The 17,586-nt window shown below is 40.3% G+C and overlaps 2 protein-coding genes across 2 annotated transcripts in view; one reads left to right on the forward strand and one right to left on the reverse strand.

Annotated features, from left to right (window-relative positions):
• Positions 1-9,247, forward strand: part of VPS13B (vacuolar protein sorting 13 homolog B) — a 434,090-nt gene extending 424,843 nt beyond the window's left edge. The window contains exons 59-62 of the mRNA XM_063130990.1: positions 1,133-1,309; positions 5,581-5,683; positions 6,277-6,526; positions 6,652-9,247. Coding sequence (XP_062987060.1) covers positions 1,133-1,309; positions 5,581-5,683; positions 6,277-6,526; positions 6,652-6,900 — 779 coding nt within the window. The 3' untranslated portion in view covers positions 6,901-9,247. The remainder of the gene's footprint in view (positions 1-1,132; positions 1,310-5,580; positions 5,684-6,276; positions 6,527-6,651) is intronic.
• A 5,302-nt stretch (positions 9,248-14,549) lies between these two features.
• LOC134401768 (cytochrome c oxidase subunit 6C) lies at positions 14,550-17,586 on the reverse strand. Its single transcript, XM_063130991.1, has 4 exons — positions 17,480-17,586; positions 16,009-16,136; positions 15,494-15,631; positions 14,550-14,669 (listed from the first exon to the last, which is right to left on the reverse strand). Exons 2-3 carry the CDS (start codon positions 16,120-16,122, stop codon positions 15,512-15,514), a joined length of 234 nt encoding a protein of 77 aa, XP_062987061.1. The 5' UTR covers positions 16,123-16,136; positions 17,480-17,586; the 3' UTR covers positions 14,550-14,669; positions 15,494-15,511.

Consider the following 17,586-nt stretch of genomic DNA (forward strand, 5'->3'; position numbering starts at 1 on the left):
TAGCGAGGATCCTTTTAAAACCTAGGTTTCTACTAAAATGCTGCTTGTTCCCAGAGGCAGGCAGGCAGGCAGCCCTTCTGAATAATATTTGATTTCATGCGCACAGAGCGAACAGCAGTTGGCCATAGTGCCTGTGTTCTGTTGTCTGTATGGGACCAAATAATAGATGTGCCTTCCAGGGCAGCTGTTTGATCTCTGTATTTGTGCAAAGACCCTGGGAAGAGGACTGCAGGCTTTACCCAATGATTTCCTCCGTGCTGAACAACGACCTTGAGCCCAGGCCCTCCAGATTCAAATTGCTGTCACATAACACCTTGTCACTTTGTTCAATCATTGTCCTTTTAGTGAGTTCCAAATAGCTTATCCATCAAAGTCACAACAACTAGAGACATCTCTGTGGTAAGTGGCTTGAGTAAACTTGAGATCAAAGAGAGATCCCACCTTACATACCTGTTTACATTTAGGAAGATTTAAACTGCAGTCCTCTGTTGATACTAAAAGCTGGAGGGGTCATTAAGGCACTTGTAAAAGTTTGACCCATGCGCATTAAAGTAAAATATAGTCGTGTTCACAAAGACAGTAACAAAAAGTCCCAAAGCCTAATTCTACTAAGCTTAGTAATATATCAGAGATTGCATTAGTTTATGAGGATTTCTGGCAATAGAAAGGGGATATTAAAATGATATATGGAATGCAGGGAATTTTTTTCTTATGAAGTCAATTTTAGGATTATGTGAAAATCTCATTTCCATAACAGCTAAAAGTCTCTCAGTGCTAGCAGACATTTGTTCCATACACATGTGCATATACATACATACATACATACACACACACACAGTATGCTAAATTCTATCTAGTTAGCAAAGGTATTTAGAAAGAAAGCACCTGAGATAATAAATTGCAGTATGAAGCCACAAAGTGTAAATGTTTATATGAAAGAGAAACATGAGAGGGGACTAGCAGGAAAGGGAGAGAGAATGGAAGGTATTGCTCAGTTTAATTGGTGCTCCTTATTGCAGTATTAGACAGTTGGCATTCAGATTTTTAGTCCAAACAAAACTGTTCCAAAGCCAAGGTTTCTTCTTGTTCTGAAATTTTATTCTTCTGTAATACTTGGGAATTCTCATTATAGGTGCGATTGCTGGTATTGTAGACCAGCCAATGCAGAACTTTCAGAAAACGTCAGAGGCCCAGGCTTCAGCCGGACATAAGGCCAAAGGTGTTATCTCAGGTGTAGGGAAAGGAATAATGGGAGTTTTCGCTAAGCCCATCGGAGGAGCAGCTGAGCTAGTCTCACAGACCGGCTATGGTAGGTTTGAGTGATTCTATCAAATTAATATGAATTGTGTTCTGTGTTCATTGCCAATTTTCAATTTGTCTTTTAATTGTAGTTTGTATACTTGCATTATATGTCTTTCTTTTTGTCATCACTTCTTTTTAATGAGACTATTATTTTAATTCCTAAGGCTTTAAGCCTTCTTTATTACAAAGAATATTTGATGTTAAACACTGGTAGAAAAAATTTGGTATATAAGAAAAACGGGGTTGCTGCTTTGTATGGGAAGTGGAATTAAGGGCAAAATTTGGGAGTACATCAAGGCAGCAGTATGGTTGTTTTTCTCTTCCTTTAGTTGCACGTGATGCAGCGTGACTGTGAGCAAAGCAATAGGACCAAAAAGAATTGGACAGGCCAAATGGACTTCTTTTTTGCCATATCTACAGTCTATCACAAAACTAACCTATTCTATAACAAAAATCTTCTTCGGGATTTATCACATCTTGCTAAAATATATAAAAAATCAAAATAAAGCCACCAGATGCCTCTTTAGTCGTAACCACTAAGAACTAACCCAAAGAAGAAATCCAGTATGTCCAGAAGATCATTAGCAATCTTCTAAGGCAGGGATGGGCAACTTGTGGCCCTCCAGATGTTTGGACCATCATCCCTAGCCAGAATAGGCAATGGTGAAAGATGTCGGGAACTGTAGGCCAAAACATCTGGGGAGCCACAAGTTGCCCATCTGTACCTTAAGGAAGTGAGGTGGTTCCATAGTTTTCAGCAGCCATAAAAAGCCTATATTTCAATGCCACTATCATATAAATGTTAATCATGGATTATGTAATAAAAATATATACATGGCTGGTTTTAAACAACACAAAATGAAAGTTGAGAAAGTTTTATTTTAGGTATATCAACCCCCAAACATTTAAAGTTTGAGATATGTCAAGTTGCTTAATAGTAATTAGTTTTGAACTGCCACTCCCTACTTATCTTCTAACATGTTCAGAATGTCTTCTACTACCAGAGGACAGTGTTTATTTATTTAAAATATTTTTGCCCCACTTTCCCTCAAAAAGGTTCAAGGCAGCTAACAACAAGAAAAAAGAGCAATACTATATAAAACTCAAACTACAAAATAAAAATGGCAGAGTAAAAATAATAGTCCAGAGAGCAATGTTAAAACAGTAAATTCCAAAAGCTTTCCTACAAAAGAAGGCTTTTAAAAAGTGTTCAAAAACCATTGATGGGCAAGCAAGACAAGCTTCACTCCAGAGGGAATCCCAGAGTCAGGGGCAGCAAATGAACAGGCTCTCTCCCTGGTTCCATTCAGATATATTTCAGAAATCTCCATTGATCATCTTAAGAAGCAGGTAGGTTGCTGTGGGAGAAAGGGGTCCTTCAGTTTTTCTGGTCACAACTTGTAAAGGACCTTAAAGTTTGGTGTTGCCAGTTTGGGATATTTTTGTCACAATCCCATTGTAGCATAATCCCATATGTTAAGATATACCTCTGGCCAGTAAATTCTGTGGACTAACAGGACACACCCCTTCAAGGTAAGTAGCAATTATTATGTTTCCAATTGGACCTTCCCTCTTGCATTGTACAAAACATGCAGTTAGCAGGTTAAACCCAGATGTGTACTGCTTTTTCTGCTCTAGAGGACCTGTGGTGGGGAGAAGAGTGAGGACATGTTCTGAATTTCCCCATGTCAGGGATAGCTGAGTCATGGTGTAGCGTGCTAACCTCTTACCCCCGTATAGTCCCGTAGACATAGTTGTTCCAATCATGATATAATACAATCATTAAACCAAAGCATCAAGGATTTGCAAATACTTTACATTTTACTCATATAATGTAAAAGTCCCTTTTCCTTTAACGGGCTCATGGTTTCCCTCCTTAAAATATGAGTCACTGACCATTTACATTGGCAAGGTCCCACTTAAGCTTTTAGATTTCCATTAGCTAAATCTTTAGACACCATTTTGCACCCAAAAGGTTGTGCAAAGTCTAACCACACAGTCAGTCTGCTTGGCTCATCCCTGCCTCTTGAACCATGTTGAAGATAATGATTCTGTCTTAAAATCAAAGGCCTCCCAGTGAAATCCATTTGTCCTTTCCCACTACACATATTTGGAAAAAATGAGGTGTTTCATTCAAGAGTTACTCTCATAGAATAGGGCTTTCCTGCCCTCTCCTCCCCCTCCGTATCCCCCTGTGCCCCCCAAAATCCTCTCTTGGGGTTCAAGTGACCCTCAGGAACATCTGGAATGTGGCATGGACGAAATCAGTAAAAATCAAGTAGTGGTGGGCTGCCACCACCTTTTTTTTATGTAACCCTCATTCTTCAACCCCTATACCACATTCTTGGCCTTTACTGAAGGCCCTGACCCTCAGGAGAAGCTTTTACCGAGGCACAGGGAGCTACAGTGGGGAACGGTTAAGAAAGCTCTGTTGCATGAAGTGCAACATTCCACTCACCTACATTTTGGATCAGGATTTGGATGAGTGTGTGTACTAATCATTAGGCTGCTAAGTGATTAAAAGTCTGTTGTACAGATTACCCCCCCACACACACACAAGCTTGAGATAGTTTGATTTGAGTGAAAACTGAGCCTTCGGCAATAGGGTAGGGTAAAAATAAATAAATAAAGATAAGTGAAGATCAGTTCCTCTGAAACCCACAAGGAAGAAGTACAAAGCTGGGAGACACTGTACGTAATAGACTTTCCATGTATTTGTTTTAAAATGTTTTTGTAAAGTTGTTGGCAAATGATAAGCAACCCATAATAATGAATTTACTCCACAGCAAAGAGTGGCTTGAATCCAGAGAGCTACTTTAGGAGGGCCCAAGGGCTTACATGCACCCAGTAGGTTTTTTTTTTAATGTTTTCCCTTTGAACAGCAGACACTCCCCTCTTGAAATGCCACAAACTGCTTTAGAGATTTCCAGTTTGAAAAGTAATTTGCAGTGCTGGCCAGGGGGGAGGAGGGTCAGCAACTCTTGTCCAGGGAGCACAATTCCAAAGTTGCCTTGGATGCACAGAACTACTTGCACTGTTTGTGTGCTTTCTACATCCAGTGGGCAAGAGAGGTCAAACAGGATACACAAACCACTTCAATACTAGATGGCAGTCGATGGGTATCTTGGCCACAGCTAGATTGCAGATGGGATTATGCCCAATGAGAGGAATGAGATGGTGGGAGACCACACAGAAATCAACACATGTTCTCTCTTTCACCAACTGCATTTTCGTTTGCATAATGCCGAAAAACCTCAGTCAGCTAATTGTTTCAACTGGAATGCATCTTTTAAAATTACCATCAGCTTGTGTGTTAAATATTAAGCAGCATTCCACCACCACCCCACTCCAAAACCAATGCATTGTTTAATTTCATATTCATTTTGTAAAATGGACTGCAAAGTTGCGTACAGCCTGATGCAGAAATGTCTACTGTGCCGTGGACGCATGCAGCTTGTCAAAGCCATCCCTTCTGCGTGCAGCCCCAGCCCCACCAGTTAAAAAGTGCCACACAGCATTCTGTCGTCTGTGGCTCGGCAGCATCATGCTTAGCCTAGATTCGATCAGTCTTGTAAAAACTTTTACTATATCTGTGAAGTTTTTACACCCTGCTAATTCTCAGTCTAATGACCATGCCTTCATTTATAAAAATTTACAAGCCATCAGAAAGCACACATGCCAGGTCACCTCTTAGCTCTGGCAATTTTGCTTAGAACGAACAGGAAAAGAAGCAGCTCCACAGAGCTCTACCTTGGCACAAAGAGCGCTCCTCATATTTCGGATGCCCCAGGAGAACTCATAAACATTTGGGATCCATGTTTAACAGCTGGATTAAGTAACCTGCATTGAAATGCAGTATCTAGGGCAAGCTTGCTTTCTAATGTTTACTAATCATGACATATACATGGAAGAATCTGAATATGAAGCAAGGAAGTTAACAGTGGTCTTGAATTTTTATGCATACATTGTTAAATGACTTGTTCAATCCCATTCTGGACTGATGGCCCTCAAGAGCATTATGTTTCCCCTAATTGCTAGTATGTGACTGACATCCTGTCCTTTGTTTATTTCTAGCTAATGCTAAAATCCACTAGGGTTAAGTGCACAATTATTGTATTCTAATGTTGAATGAATTATCTCCACTAGAACGTCCAAAGATGTGACATCACTTTGGATCTGCAATGTTTTATGGACTGCTTGAAGAAGATGACATCACTGCAACATGTTCCTGTTTTCCAAAAAAACAACTAGTAAAAATCCTAACTTTTCTTACCACAGGTATTTTGCATGGAGCTGGACTTTCTCAGCATCCTAAACCACGCTATCCTCCAAGCGATCAACATGCTGAGCAGGCACCGAATAGCCACGTCAAATACGTCTGGTAAAATTATCGAGACACTTGCTCATTTTTATATCCACATCGTTGATTAATAGATTCTGGCCGGTGGTCAAATTGTCCTAGGAAAAAGCTGAGTTACAAGAGTTTATTTTAGGAACACTAAACACAAAGTTACTGCACAGAGGCCCACTCTGTAAAACGATGAGCCTTTGAGCTTTGAAACTCTGGGGCTGGTCTCTGTTTGTTTATCTAAGATTTTACTTAGTTGCCTTTGCACTGGACCCAAGTACTGCACTTCTCCTGAAATAGCTGCTAGTTTCTGCTCTGTGTTTGGTTCCAGCTTCTTGGGGTGAATTCTCCACTGGGATGAGAAATGAGTCGGACAGAGGGAATGTGATTATGACCATCGATTAGGTCAACTTGGCTGCAGATGATAAAGAAGTTTTGATAATGTTACAAAATAAACATGACATCTTTTTGATTTAAAACTGAAAGGGGATTTGCAAAAACTGTGGTGATGAATATCCTTCCAGCTTGTTGTTGTTGTTTCTTATGGCAGCTTCACTGCGAAACTTGGTGCGATTGACAGCAACTTTTGAGCTCAGGTTCCCAATCTTGAATTATTCTTTTAATAGGAAAATGCTTCAGTCTCTTGGGAGACCAGAGGCCCACATGGCCCTGGATGTGGTCATTGTGAGTGGATCAGGTCAAGAACATGAAGGATGTTTGCTGCTTACCTCGGAGGTGCTGTTTGTGGTTAGTGTTAGTGAAGACACCCAGCAACAAGCATTTCCAGTGACGGAAATTGAGTGTCTACAAAACAGTGAACAAAACAACCTGCTGGAGGTGCAACTCAAACAGCAAAGAGTCCCTTGCGATTTGGAGGTAAAGCTGGTTAATCAATTACTTATACAGCCTTTAAAAATAGCAATTGCTTTAGATCTAATTTGTTCTAGGTTTCAGTAAGCAGGGTAAAGACAGTTCAATAAATTTGCATTCTCTGATTTCAGGCAGATGGAGGCAGAGAGAGATTGTCTGAACAACAGTACAACAGACTAGTGGACTACATTACAAAAGCATCCTACCATTTTGTTCCTGGCGCTGTATCTGTGCAAACCACAGCACACATTGTACCTGCAGAACCAATTCCAACAACAGTTAAGACTTATCAGTACCTTGTTGATCCTGTTTTTGCTCAATTATTCATCAGTAAATTTACTATGGTAAAAAATAAAGCTTTGAGAAGGGGGTTTAACTGAGAACCCTGGAAAGAAGAATTATGTTTCCATTTTTAAAGTAACATCTTCTATGCAGTTGCCTAATGTGAACTTCTGATTCCACATCATGTGAAACAGATGTGTTTAAACTTTGTGGGCTAGTGTAGCGAAGTAGCACAACGTGTTTTTTTAACAAGGGTATATTTTCTGTCCAGCCTACATTGGAATGTAGTGATTCCTGCTATCTTGTTATTAGGCAAAATTGCAGGAAATATTAAAATGACACATCAAAACTTTGTGATAAGGTAAGCTGTTAAGTAAAGGGAAATGTAGCAGCCCTTTAAGAAGGTTGTGAAAATCCTTTGTCCTTTCTTTTAACTGGAAACCGGACACAGAAGGATAAGAGAAACTCTGCACATTGAGACATTTTTGTCCTACAAAGAATATCCCTGTTCGCTCTATCCTATTTTAGGGTCTGCCAGTTTCTATTGTAAGCAATGTTTATAACTCAGCTGTAAAAACTTGCTCAGGGCTGAAACTTTTACTCCAAGTGCTCCATCCTATAGCAAAACATTTCCTCCCACTCAATCTGAAAGCATTGAAGTGGCTGTTTTAAGTTACTAGTGACAGCTGGGTTTTAGCACTGCTCTAACCTTATAATAGCTTTCTTTATTTGATTGAAATTTTGCAGGACTTTAGTCCTTAATATAAACTAGTGCCTTTGTGTAGTTTGGAAAGCAAATTGTAACTACAGCATTAATTTATTTTTGAAACTTCCTGTCTGTAGTAATAGTATTCCTCAGTCAGATTTTTCTTAAGACTTTCGAATGTATATGCTGTTGTGGATTGTATGGCAATACATAATTATGCAAGAAATGTCATTATTATTGTGGGACCAGTAATATGCATCGCATAAAGCTTTAGGGGTGGTGTTCTCAGTCAGGTGTACAAAAAAACCAAAAACACCCTAGATAAAACTCAGTCATTGATCCAAGATAGATCAGAAATCTGTCCCACTGAAAGTAAGATTTACTTCCAAGTGATGTGCTTTGGATTGTTATGTTGGTTTCAAAACCTTTCAGCCTAGAGGCTATTCATCATCAACTTCTCCTGAGGCCTGTATATTTGTGCTCTCCAATATGTATATGTAATTTGAATTCTTTTATATATATATTTATCTGTAAAATATTTCAAAATCAAGAAATGGAGAGTCAAGCAAATGTTAATTTTACCATAATGAGGTGCGATCCTGCACTAAAAATGTCTACGATCTTAACTGACTGGTCTAGAAGCCAATATATCAGTACTTTCAACATGATGGTCACCACCATCTACACTCAAAACTCATTTTAACTGGGAGGGAATTGTTAAACCATAAAACTAAATGCCAGCACTCCTGATGCTGTTCATCATTACAGTGGCTAAGAAATCAGACTTTGGGTTTTTAAAAATAAGTGATTCCCTTCTTCTGATGGAAAGACATTAACCACAGTGGAAGTGTTACTTAAAGGAAGGAGAGGGAAACTTACACGTTCTATGTGACAGCTTCTACAGCCTTACCTAAACTCATGGGGGGGGGGGGATAAAGTTGTAATTAAGTGGACTACCAGGGTTATGGTCCAGGCTCCATTTACAGATACTGCTATCTTACTAGATCTGCTATCTTACTGGATCAGGTATCAGCCTAATCCAGTGACTTCTCACATCCAAGACAGCTTCCTGTGTACATCTGATTGTCTGTGGAGCTCTGCCATCAGTGCATTTTAGGATTAGGTGTTTTCAGAAAAATAATGTGATGTTACAGGCATTTCGAATTCTGCTTTACTGCCTGGATAGTAGAATCACTGTTGCCATAACATCTATTAGATTTATTTGCGGATTGAAATGGGATAAGCAGGCTTCAGTTTGCAAAAAGCTGCTTGATGTAGGTTCTTGGCTATTGCCTGTTTCTTCTTGAAACCTCTTGTCCTAAATGGCTCTCCTCCTGGCTCAGCTTTTTCAAGACCAAGAACTCAACATTATTCTGTGAGGTCTTGTTAATTTTCAAAACTATGCCTAAATCAGGACCTGAAATTAAATCAAGCCACTACCTTTAATAATCATCTAATTTTAGCTGACATCTCTAGTGCATACTTGGCACAGTCAAATACAAGAAACTAAGCATGTATTGAGTTCAGTACGCTTCTCATGTGTCCCATTTTGTTATGAGTTACCTCTGGAAGCCAAGTTCGTGTATTGATTATGCAAAGTGTGAAGTGAGTACATCCGTTGTTAACATTTTATACGTTGATTTATCAACTTGGCCATTGTTTACCTTGAAAAGAGTACTACTTTAAATTGTATGTTTCATTCCTGAATCTTTTATGGGAAATAAAGAGTTATATTGCCAGTTTTGCATTATTAGTCATTCTATTCAAGGGAAATACATTTTATTTCTGTATTTTGTGACCGTGACACACATACCAATAGCACCCCAGCCAAAGGACATACCAATACAGAACCCTATATGGCTCATCTTAGTCAACTGAACTGTTTAAAGCACTACCAAATTATACCACCACTTTCTTAAGCCAGCACCTTTGCCCCTAATCCACCTAGAGAGCACCCTGTGTACTAGGAGGCATCTTAATGAGCATAACTTGCTGGACCAGGAATTGTGAACATAAATCTGATGCACACTGAAAATATGGCAGAACGCCATTTATCCTCTCTTTATTTGAATGCACATCTCCATCCACATTCTGGCGTAACTAGTTACATAAATTCTTATTTTTACCTGTGACTCATGTTGGATTGCAGCACCTGAATGCAGATATGTTGTCTTGTACCTTGGACTCAGGATGATCCGGTTGATCTGGATTGATTTCAAGTTAAAAATGAAATCTAAATTACCAATTGCAATGTGCTCTCTCCTATCAGCTTGGAGTTTTGGAACAGGTGTTATTTCCTTGATTTTAGAAATGTCATGGTATCTGAAGATTTGCGCCTTGCAGTTTGCATGAATAGTCATTTACTGGCATGGCATTGAAGAACGCCAGGGTACCTGCACTATTTTGCAGTTCACTAATGGCCATCTTTAATTCTTTCATTCAAGGAATGCTTAATAGCCTTTGGAGACTTAACAGCTTAGTCTGCATCATCGCACACTACTGGCTACGTTGGCTGACAAAACTTGTAGGCCAAAACATCTGGCGAGTCACAAGTTGCGCAAACTCCTAGGCCTAGGGATGGGCAAGGCTTGGATTGTGCCACCTGCACTGATCTTTCTAGATACTGATTTTCTATTTGGACTAGCAGTGATCAGCACATGCTGTGCTTTTGTTTGGCATTTCCCAAACTCACAACCCTGTCTGAAAGCATCCAAGAATAGACTAAATTATATTGGATCAACCCAAAACATAGTGTGTAGACATTCTAACTTTGCAACCACAATTTCTTTATAAAATGAGTATCATCTAGCAGAATCTGTGGTTTCTGGTTTATGCCTGTGGGAGGGAGAGGGGGAGCACTTGTCAATAGCTGTTGGACCATACAGCTAAATATTCCATCTAAAGGCAATATACCACAAAAACACCAGTTCTGAGGACAAACAGAGAATAGCTTTGCATGTCCTACTTGTCAGCTTACTGATACATCAGGATAGCTACTGTTAGAAAGAATTCTAGGCTAGTTCAAATACAGTAATTCTGAAGTCCCTATGAAATTGTATGAGAGAACCGAAGTTGCTGAAGATAACGTGACTCACGCTCAAAGAAGAATTTTGGGAGGTTTTAGAGACATCTTGTTCCATCCCCTGTAGAATTGTGCTCTACTGATGGGAAAATACTTTTTAGGATGAAATATCTGATTGTCTAGTTTTAATGATTTCAACATATTCACATAGCTGAACTGTAGGACTAATACTACTAACCCTCAAAACAACACTGCTTGCAATCTTTTATGGATAGCTCAAAGTCTTCACATAAAGCAGGATGCCAAATTAAGCCATCTGCATTGTATTTTCAAGCTTGTAAATTCAAATCCTGATAGTTCAAATTCTACTTCAAATGGACCGTTAACATTTCAACACACTGTATGTATACACACATCATCCAAAAACCATTCACTCTAGCAAAGCTACTTAGTAACTTCTTAGTTGATTCAAAACACTAAGATGCAATAAGAAGGGTCCTTCAGACTTTCCAGTCACAAGGCCTCTTGCATTAAATTTGGGATTACATTTTTATTTGCTTTTTAAAACATCAATATTGGAAAAGCCTTCTAATAGCCAACCTTGCTGATTCGCTGTACCATTAGACATCATATGGAGAACTGCATACTGCTGAAAGCAACACCACTAAGATAGTAGCAGATAGAGTTCAAGGGGATGCAACCAGTGAAAAAATGCCTGAGGGAAAGCTAATGGAACATTAAATCAGGCTGGGGAAAAGGCGATGTTTTAAGACTATCTACTTGAAAAGATGCAAGTTTTATTATGAATTTTTAAATTACATATGCAAGTTTGCAGGTTACCAAGTTTACTAGATGGTAACTAGTAATTAGTACCACAATTTCTAATAATTAGTTATTGATGACATCTGCATCATTTGAAGTATTTATACATCAGTCCAAAAATATTTACTTTAAAGCAACTACTGAAATCAATGGACTTACTTCCACGTGTTTGATATATAGGTAGGGGACTTTGTGTGCTAAATATTGATATTGCACCATACATACATTATGGAAATTATACCAACCTACATAATTTCCCTTCTTACATCAACCTATAAACTATTAACCCCAGTTTACAGATTGGGAAGTAAGACTGAGCTCTAGTGCCTTGGTTAAGGCCACCCAGTTCACAGCTAAGCCAAGATTTGGGCCAGGAATAGTATGGTTCTTGCCCACAGGTGATAAAACATAGTGGGTGGAAGTTTCTTTTACACACACACACAGGCGTATTTCAAGCAGCTGTCTCATGCTGCTGCTAGCATTAGCTTCTTAGAGGACGCATATCCATGTCAGCCGATATTGAAATAAGCTAGTGTCATACAAGCAAATTGTGCTGCTGTTGCAGAACTATTCCAGCGTATTTGCCTGAAGTATACATATGTTAAGAGGTCTGAAATTCAGTGACTTGACTATAACATACAGTATTAATGTTGACCTCTGTATTAAAGTAATAATATTATCCTATTATAACTATTTTCTTGCAACTTGTCCCCTGTAACAGTTGGCTGTGGAAGCAACATTAAGCATTTACCAATGGCATTCTATTATGTACACACCCAAAATTGTCTAATGAACTGAAGAGAAGCAGCATTTACAGATACAAACAGTTACTATTATCCCAATCTAGAATCATGACCTGATAACACATAAGGCTGTATGTATACAGACTGCATTTCACTACAGCATGTAAGGATTTTTCCAAGTAACGTGTGTTAACCATGCAGCTCCAACTGCATACCTCTTTCTTGTTAACCTTTGTGATTCATTTTTCAGTCAAAACTGAAGTGTCCAGAAAGACGTGCACAACCTTGCAAGCAGGCTGACACCAATACCAAGTGCTGCTTCTATACCTTACATGATGTGTTAACACTTTTCCCATAATATCTGAGAACATTCCAGCCCTATGCCCCTGCCCCTCCTTGTTGTGAGATTTCTAAAGAGGTCAAAACTGGCAAAATTTATTGGTCCAACCCAGAAAGGAAAAGAAAAGAAAAATAATCTTTTGAAATTATCAGCACATGTTAGACATCGCTAAGGATGCTGCAGTACTCTACCAGGTTCATTTTCCAACGTGAGATTGTTCCAGTGCAACAGACAATTGGATTGTTGACATGTAGCAGTGGCAAATCATGGGTTAATTAACCCATGAATTGCCAATGTTAATTGAGAATAGGGTCAATATCTCAAATCTGTCAGATTCTATGTGGTTTATTTCCTTTTGGTGGAAGGGTGCAGAAATCAGCTGCTGGCTGTATCGATTTGTACAAGCGAAGTCGAAGTTATAGGGAGACCACAAAGGGTGTTCTGAATGCAGATCAAACCTACATACTGATGTGTGCATGCCCATCCAAAAATAGTCACACAACTGCATATACTAAAGTTGGATCAGGGCATACTTGGGCAAAACCTAACGTAACACAAAAGAAGTTTGAGTCTGCAACTAGCATTTCAAGGATGCTCTACACCTGCCTTCTCCAATCTGGTGCCCTCCAGATTTTTGGACCACAACTCTCAAAATTCATCACTACTGGCCATGCTGGCTGGGGCAGATGGGACTTGAAGTTCACAAGATCTGGGAGGGCACCAGGTTGGAGAAGAATGTTCTACAAACAAGAACTTAAAAGATAAACTTTGCTCTTTCCCCCTTCTCCAATTGTGCCATCAGATCCTTACCATAAGGCAAACTCTTAATCATCGTTGCCGTATTCTGGTGCAGGGGTGGCTAGAATTCAGGCTTGTGGGATCTACTTTCTTTTTCATTCAAACACTGAATCTGGTGCAAAAGACACCTAGAATTCTTTAATTTTAAAAGCCTTATTTAATTCTGAGCCCAAGAATTTGTTTTGAGTACCCAAACTGAAAGAAGCTCACAGTCCTTCAACTCAAAAAGTATCTTCTGGTCATTCCAAGCACTTTTCATTTCAACAGTCATTTTTTGCTATTGTTCAAAATCTGGGAGTTAGAAATCCTTGAAAATCTACTATAAGTCAACCAGATGTCTACCAGTAGATCCAGATCTAGCTTCTGGTGTCTATGAATTATTTAATATGTCCTTTAGAAACAGTAACTTCTAAAAGGATAGACCAGGTACAAAAATCCTGGGTCCAACCACTAGACCCTTAAAATTGGACTTAGCCATTATCAAACACAGACCAATGTTGACTGGGTTCAGACAACACGATAACCCATGGTGGTTTTAAATAGTTGTCAGTTGGTTATTTAACCGACCATGGGTTATTGTTTTGGGTGGCAGGAGTTTTTTTAACCAACAGTTGATTATCTGGCCGAAATAACCCATGCAAATAACCAATGCTGTGCAGAGTTAGCTATCTGAACCACCGTTACCATGTTGTGCAGAGGAAACCATTGGCTATTTCCCCAGCCACCTTTCGTTATTTCATCAGCAACAGAATTGCAAAGCAAAAGCGGTCAAAGTGGCAGCTGCTGTTCTAGTCCAGCCAGCTGGATAAATTTTCAGCAGCAATGGTTGATGGGATACTAGCGGGAGGACTGAGGGGAGAGAGAGTGTGGGTGATGAGTGAGCCAACCCAGCATGGACTAATAGTCAACTCAATGCAGATCCTAACTCACATCACAGTTGATTATTATCATATTGTGGGGTAGTACCTCTTCGATAAACAGCTGTTGAATTGATTATTACCCAAACTTTGACTATTGTGTTGTCTGAACACAGACATTGACTTTTTTCCCTGCCTGGTTCCCTTGGAGGCAAGAGGTAAAAAGGAAGCTGCCATGATCCAAAATTAAGCCTAGTGGATTTCTCCTCTCACTCATTCGTATCTCAATCACTCCTTCTCTAAAACATTTTTAAAAGAAAGTTTCAAGACAACTGGCCACTTAAAGCTGTAGGAGCATTTCAACTCTCACACACTACTATTCTGTGACAAATACTACCTCTTCCTCCCCATCCAGGTTGAAATGTTGCTTTGTCAACAACTGAAAAAGTCAAGGCATCATTTGACATAAGTACTTCATTTAATGAGCAACATTACAGCACGACCAGCACTAAAGTAGCTCATAAGGTATCGATCACAGAAACAGTGATTTTCAATATTTAGGTCTCCAAGGAGGAGGATCTGAAAGAGAAACATACAAATCATAAAAACTAGGAATCTGTTCTCACATTCTCAAGACACACATCAGTTTACATCTAAACAATGGACTGGCAAGACATTAGTTTTCACAGCATGCAAAGATTTAGGAGTTTACATACCAAACTGGACAAACTAGACAGACTAGTGATATTTACGATAAACATGGATACCACTGGATCTATAGTTATCAGCTGGACCATTAGGGTCAAAAGAGCTAACGGTATGCTTTGAACAAGTATGTTTTGTAAAATGGCTGAAAAGCTAAAGGCAGCAATACATCATAGCTATTCAGGAAAAGAGGCCAAGTATTAGAGGAACTAAGAACATACCAAGATAACCAAGGGAAACTAGGGACCAGGGGACAGATAACAGTATGCTCACAACAGAACATTAGTAGGGATGTTGTCAAACAGAAGAATTAAATACAAGATAATGTACAGCCATCAGACAACTTGACAGTTCAGTACATAACAGGATTCCTGTTCTATATTTTTTTCAATTTCTGGGGCCAGTGCATTTATCATTGCCCTCACCCAGCTTCCTTTTTTTCACAATGTTTTCTAGCAAGAACTACAGTATGTTTTGAAACAGCAACGCATTAAATACAACTACAGAGCCACACTGTTTGATCCTTCATGCTATCCTCTATTATCAAATATTTGATGTTCTATATAACTCAGAGGAGCTTATTAAAAGATTACTGTCACCCACCATGGGGTATACATTACACAGTGAAACATTCATATCGAACTAAAAAGAAGCATTTCCTTGAAGAAAGTTAAACACTGCAAGGTTTTTAAAATTACCTAGATATCAGCTTGCAATTATTTGAATCCCGTACATTCAAACACCCCAGTTTTCCTCATGGCCTCAAACTCTTTCACAGAATCATAGTTTTTAAAGAAATCTGCATATGCTTTTTTCCTCGGTTCAGCCACACCAAACTGAAAATAAAAAGACAAGATTGAAAAACTTTAAAAAGGTATAGTTTACCTAGAAGCTAAATGAAATAGTCAAAATTAGATTTTGGTTGTTACTTTTACTTAAGGCCAAATTTTTATAAAGAAATACTTTTCAGTGCACAATCTTAGGGACTAGAGTGCTTACAAAATATGAACCAATTGACAAAATGGTACTGTCTTGCTGGAAAAGTTGAACCTCTTAATTAAGGCTACAATTTTGTACCCATTTACCTGGGAGTCCACCTAATTGACCTTGATAGAACTTACTTTTGAGTAGACACATATAGGATTGTGCCATGAATGTTATAAAAAAACCCTAACCTCCCACATACTGATTTTTTAACACATCAAAATCCGACCTTGTATGCAGTCGCACATGCAAGACTGAAGATGAACGCAATTCCAAGGTGGTTTCTCAGACGTTTGGCCAGGAGGCCTCTCATTACTGGTTTAGGCAAAAGAGCAGCTGACATGGTGATGTCTTCTCCTAAAAAAGAAAAGAACAGGCCTTGTTACTACAGTAGCTTCACTCAGATCAACAAAGAAAAACCACAGCAACAAAGATGGAAGTTACTGTAATCACTAAACCAGCTTTGTCCAACACCTAATGCTCTCTGGAGGTGTTGGACTACAGATCCCATTTCTGGGGCTGATTGGGTAGTTGAAAACATCTGCTTTTGAGAAACCCTAATTCCTTTTAATTTAGTCTTCACAGTTTCATTACAAGGTTTCCAATTGCAGGTACCCCTTAAAATTCACATAAAAGATGACCAAGAAGGGACTTAAACAAATAACTGCATTTTCCTTGGCTGTGCAGATGTAGGGACAAGGTTAGAAAGAAGATTGCAGCCTCCTCTATGCGCAAGACAACATGCAAAGGAGGACAGTGGTAGGGAGTGTGTTCCCCTCCTTCAGCATCGCAAGGAATGTGAAGGGACAGAAATTAATGTGCTACTCAAGACAATGACTTTCCATCATTTCCCCCAGGGCACTTGCTACGAACCTGTGGGCTGGGTTACCACAACATCCACCTGCTCCTCCACCTTTGCGTTTTCTGAGCTTATTTAAGAATAGGAACACGGGGAGCTGCCTTATATTGACACAGACCATTGGTACACCTAGCCCGGTACTATCAACACTGATTGGCAGCAGTTCTCCAAGATTTCAGGCCGGATTAACTGCATTTCAAGCAAGGGACTGGGGGTAGCTGGTGAATTCCGTCCGGTTCACGAGGAAGGGCTCCCGCCGAAGGCAGCGCCCTGAGACACGGTGTGTGTGGTGGGGGGATCCGCTCCCACCGCATTCCTCATGGGCACTTCCAAGGCTCTGCTGGGCGGCCTGAGCCCCTCTGAGGGAGGGGGTCCCTACGCCGGGGGTGGAAGAGGGCTTTCACCAGAGATGCTATGAATACGCTAGAGCGACACCGCGACTCTGTCAGGCCGCAGAACAGGGGAAGGCCCCCCGCGGTGCTCTACAACTCCCATCAGCCCCAACTAGCATGACCAATGGTCAGGGACTATGGGAGCTGTAGTCCAAAGAACCTGGAGGGCACCGGGTTACCTATTCCTGCCACAGAGAACCGTCGTCTCAACCGCTCGTCAAGCCCTTTTGTACCAAGTTGGGGCTCAGGCCTCACCGAGGCCTCGCCCCGGCCTCTCCCCCAATCTAAACCCAGCGCCCCCGACCCCACCTCGTCCTCAACAGCCAGAGGCGCCTAACGGCCCCTTCAGGTAAGCAGCGAAGTCGGGAGACGCCTCGCGCCCGTGGAACGCGGCGGGGAAGGGTTGAGAGAACCGACGCGGGCGGGCCCGCCAACGCGAAGGAACTCACGTCTCACAGCAAGGCCGGGAAAGAGCTTGCCCTCGCCTCAGAAGCCGACGCTGTCCTTCCTCCTTCACCTCTAGAAGAGCAGCTGCGGTCTGCGCACGCGCACCGCG

Source organism: Elgaria multicarinata, chromosome 7, assembly GCF_023053635.1.
Source record: "Elgaria multicarinata webbii isolate HBS135686 ecotype San Diego chromosome 7, rElgMul1.1.pri, whole genome shotgun sequence".
Classification (NCBI taxonomy): Eukaryota; Metazoa; Chordata; class Lepidosauria; order Squamata; family Anguidae; genus Elgaria; species Elgaria multicarinata.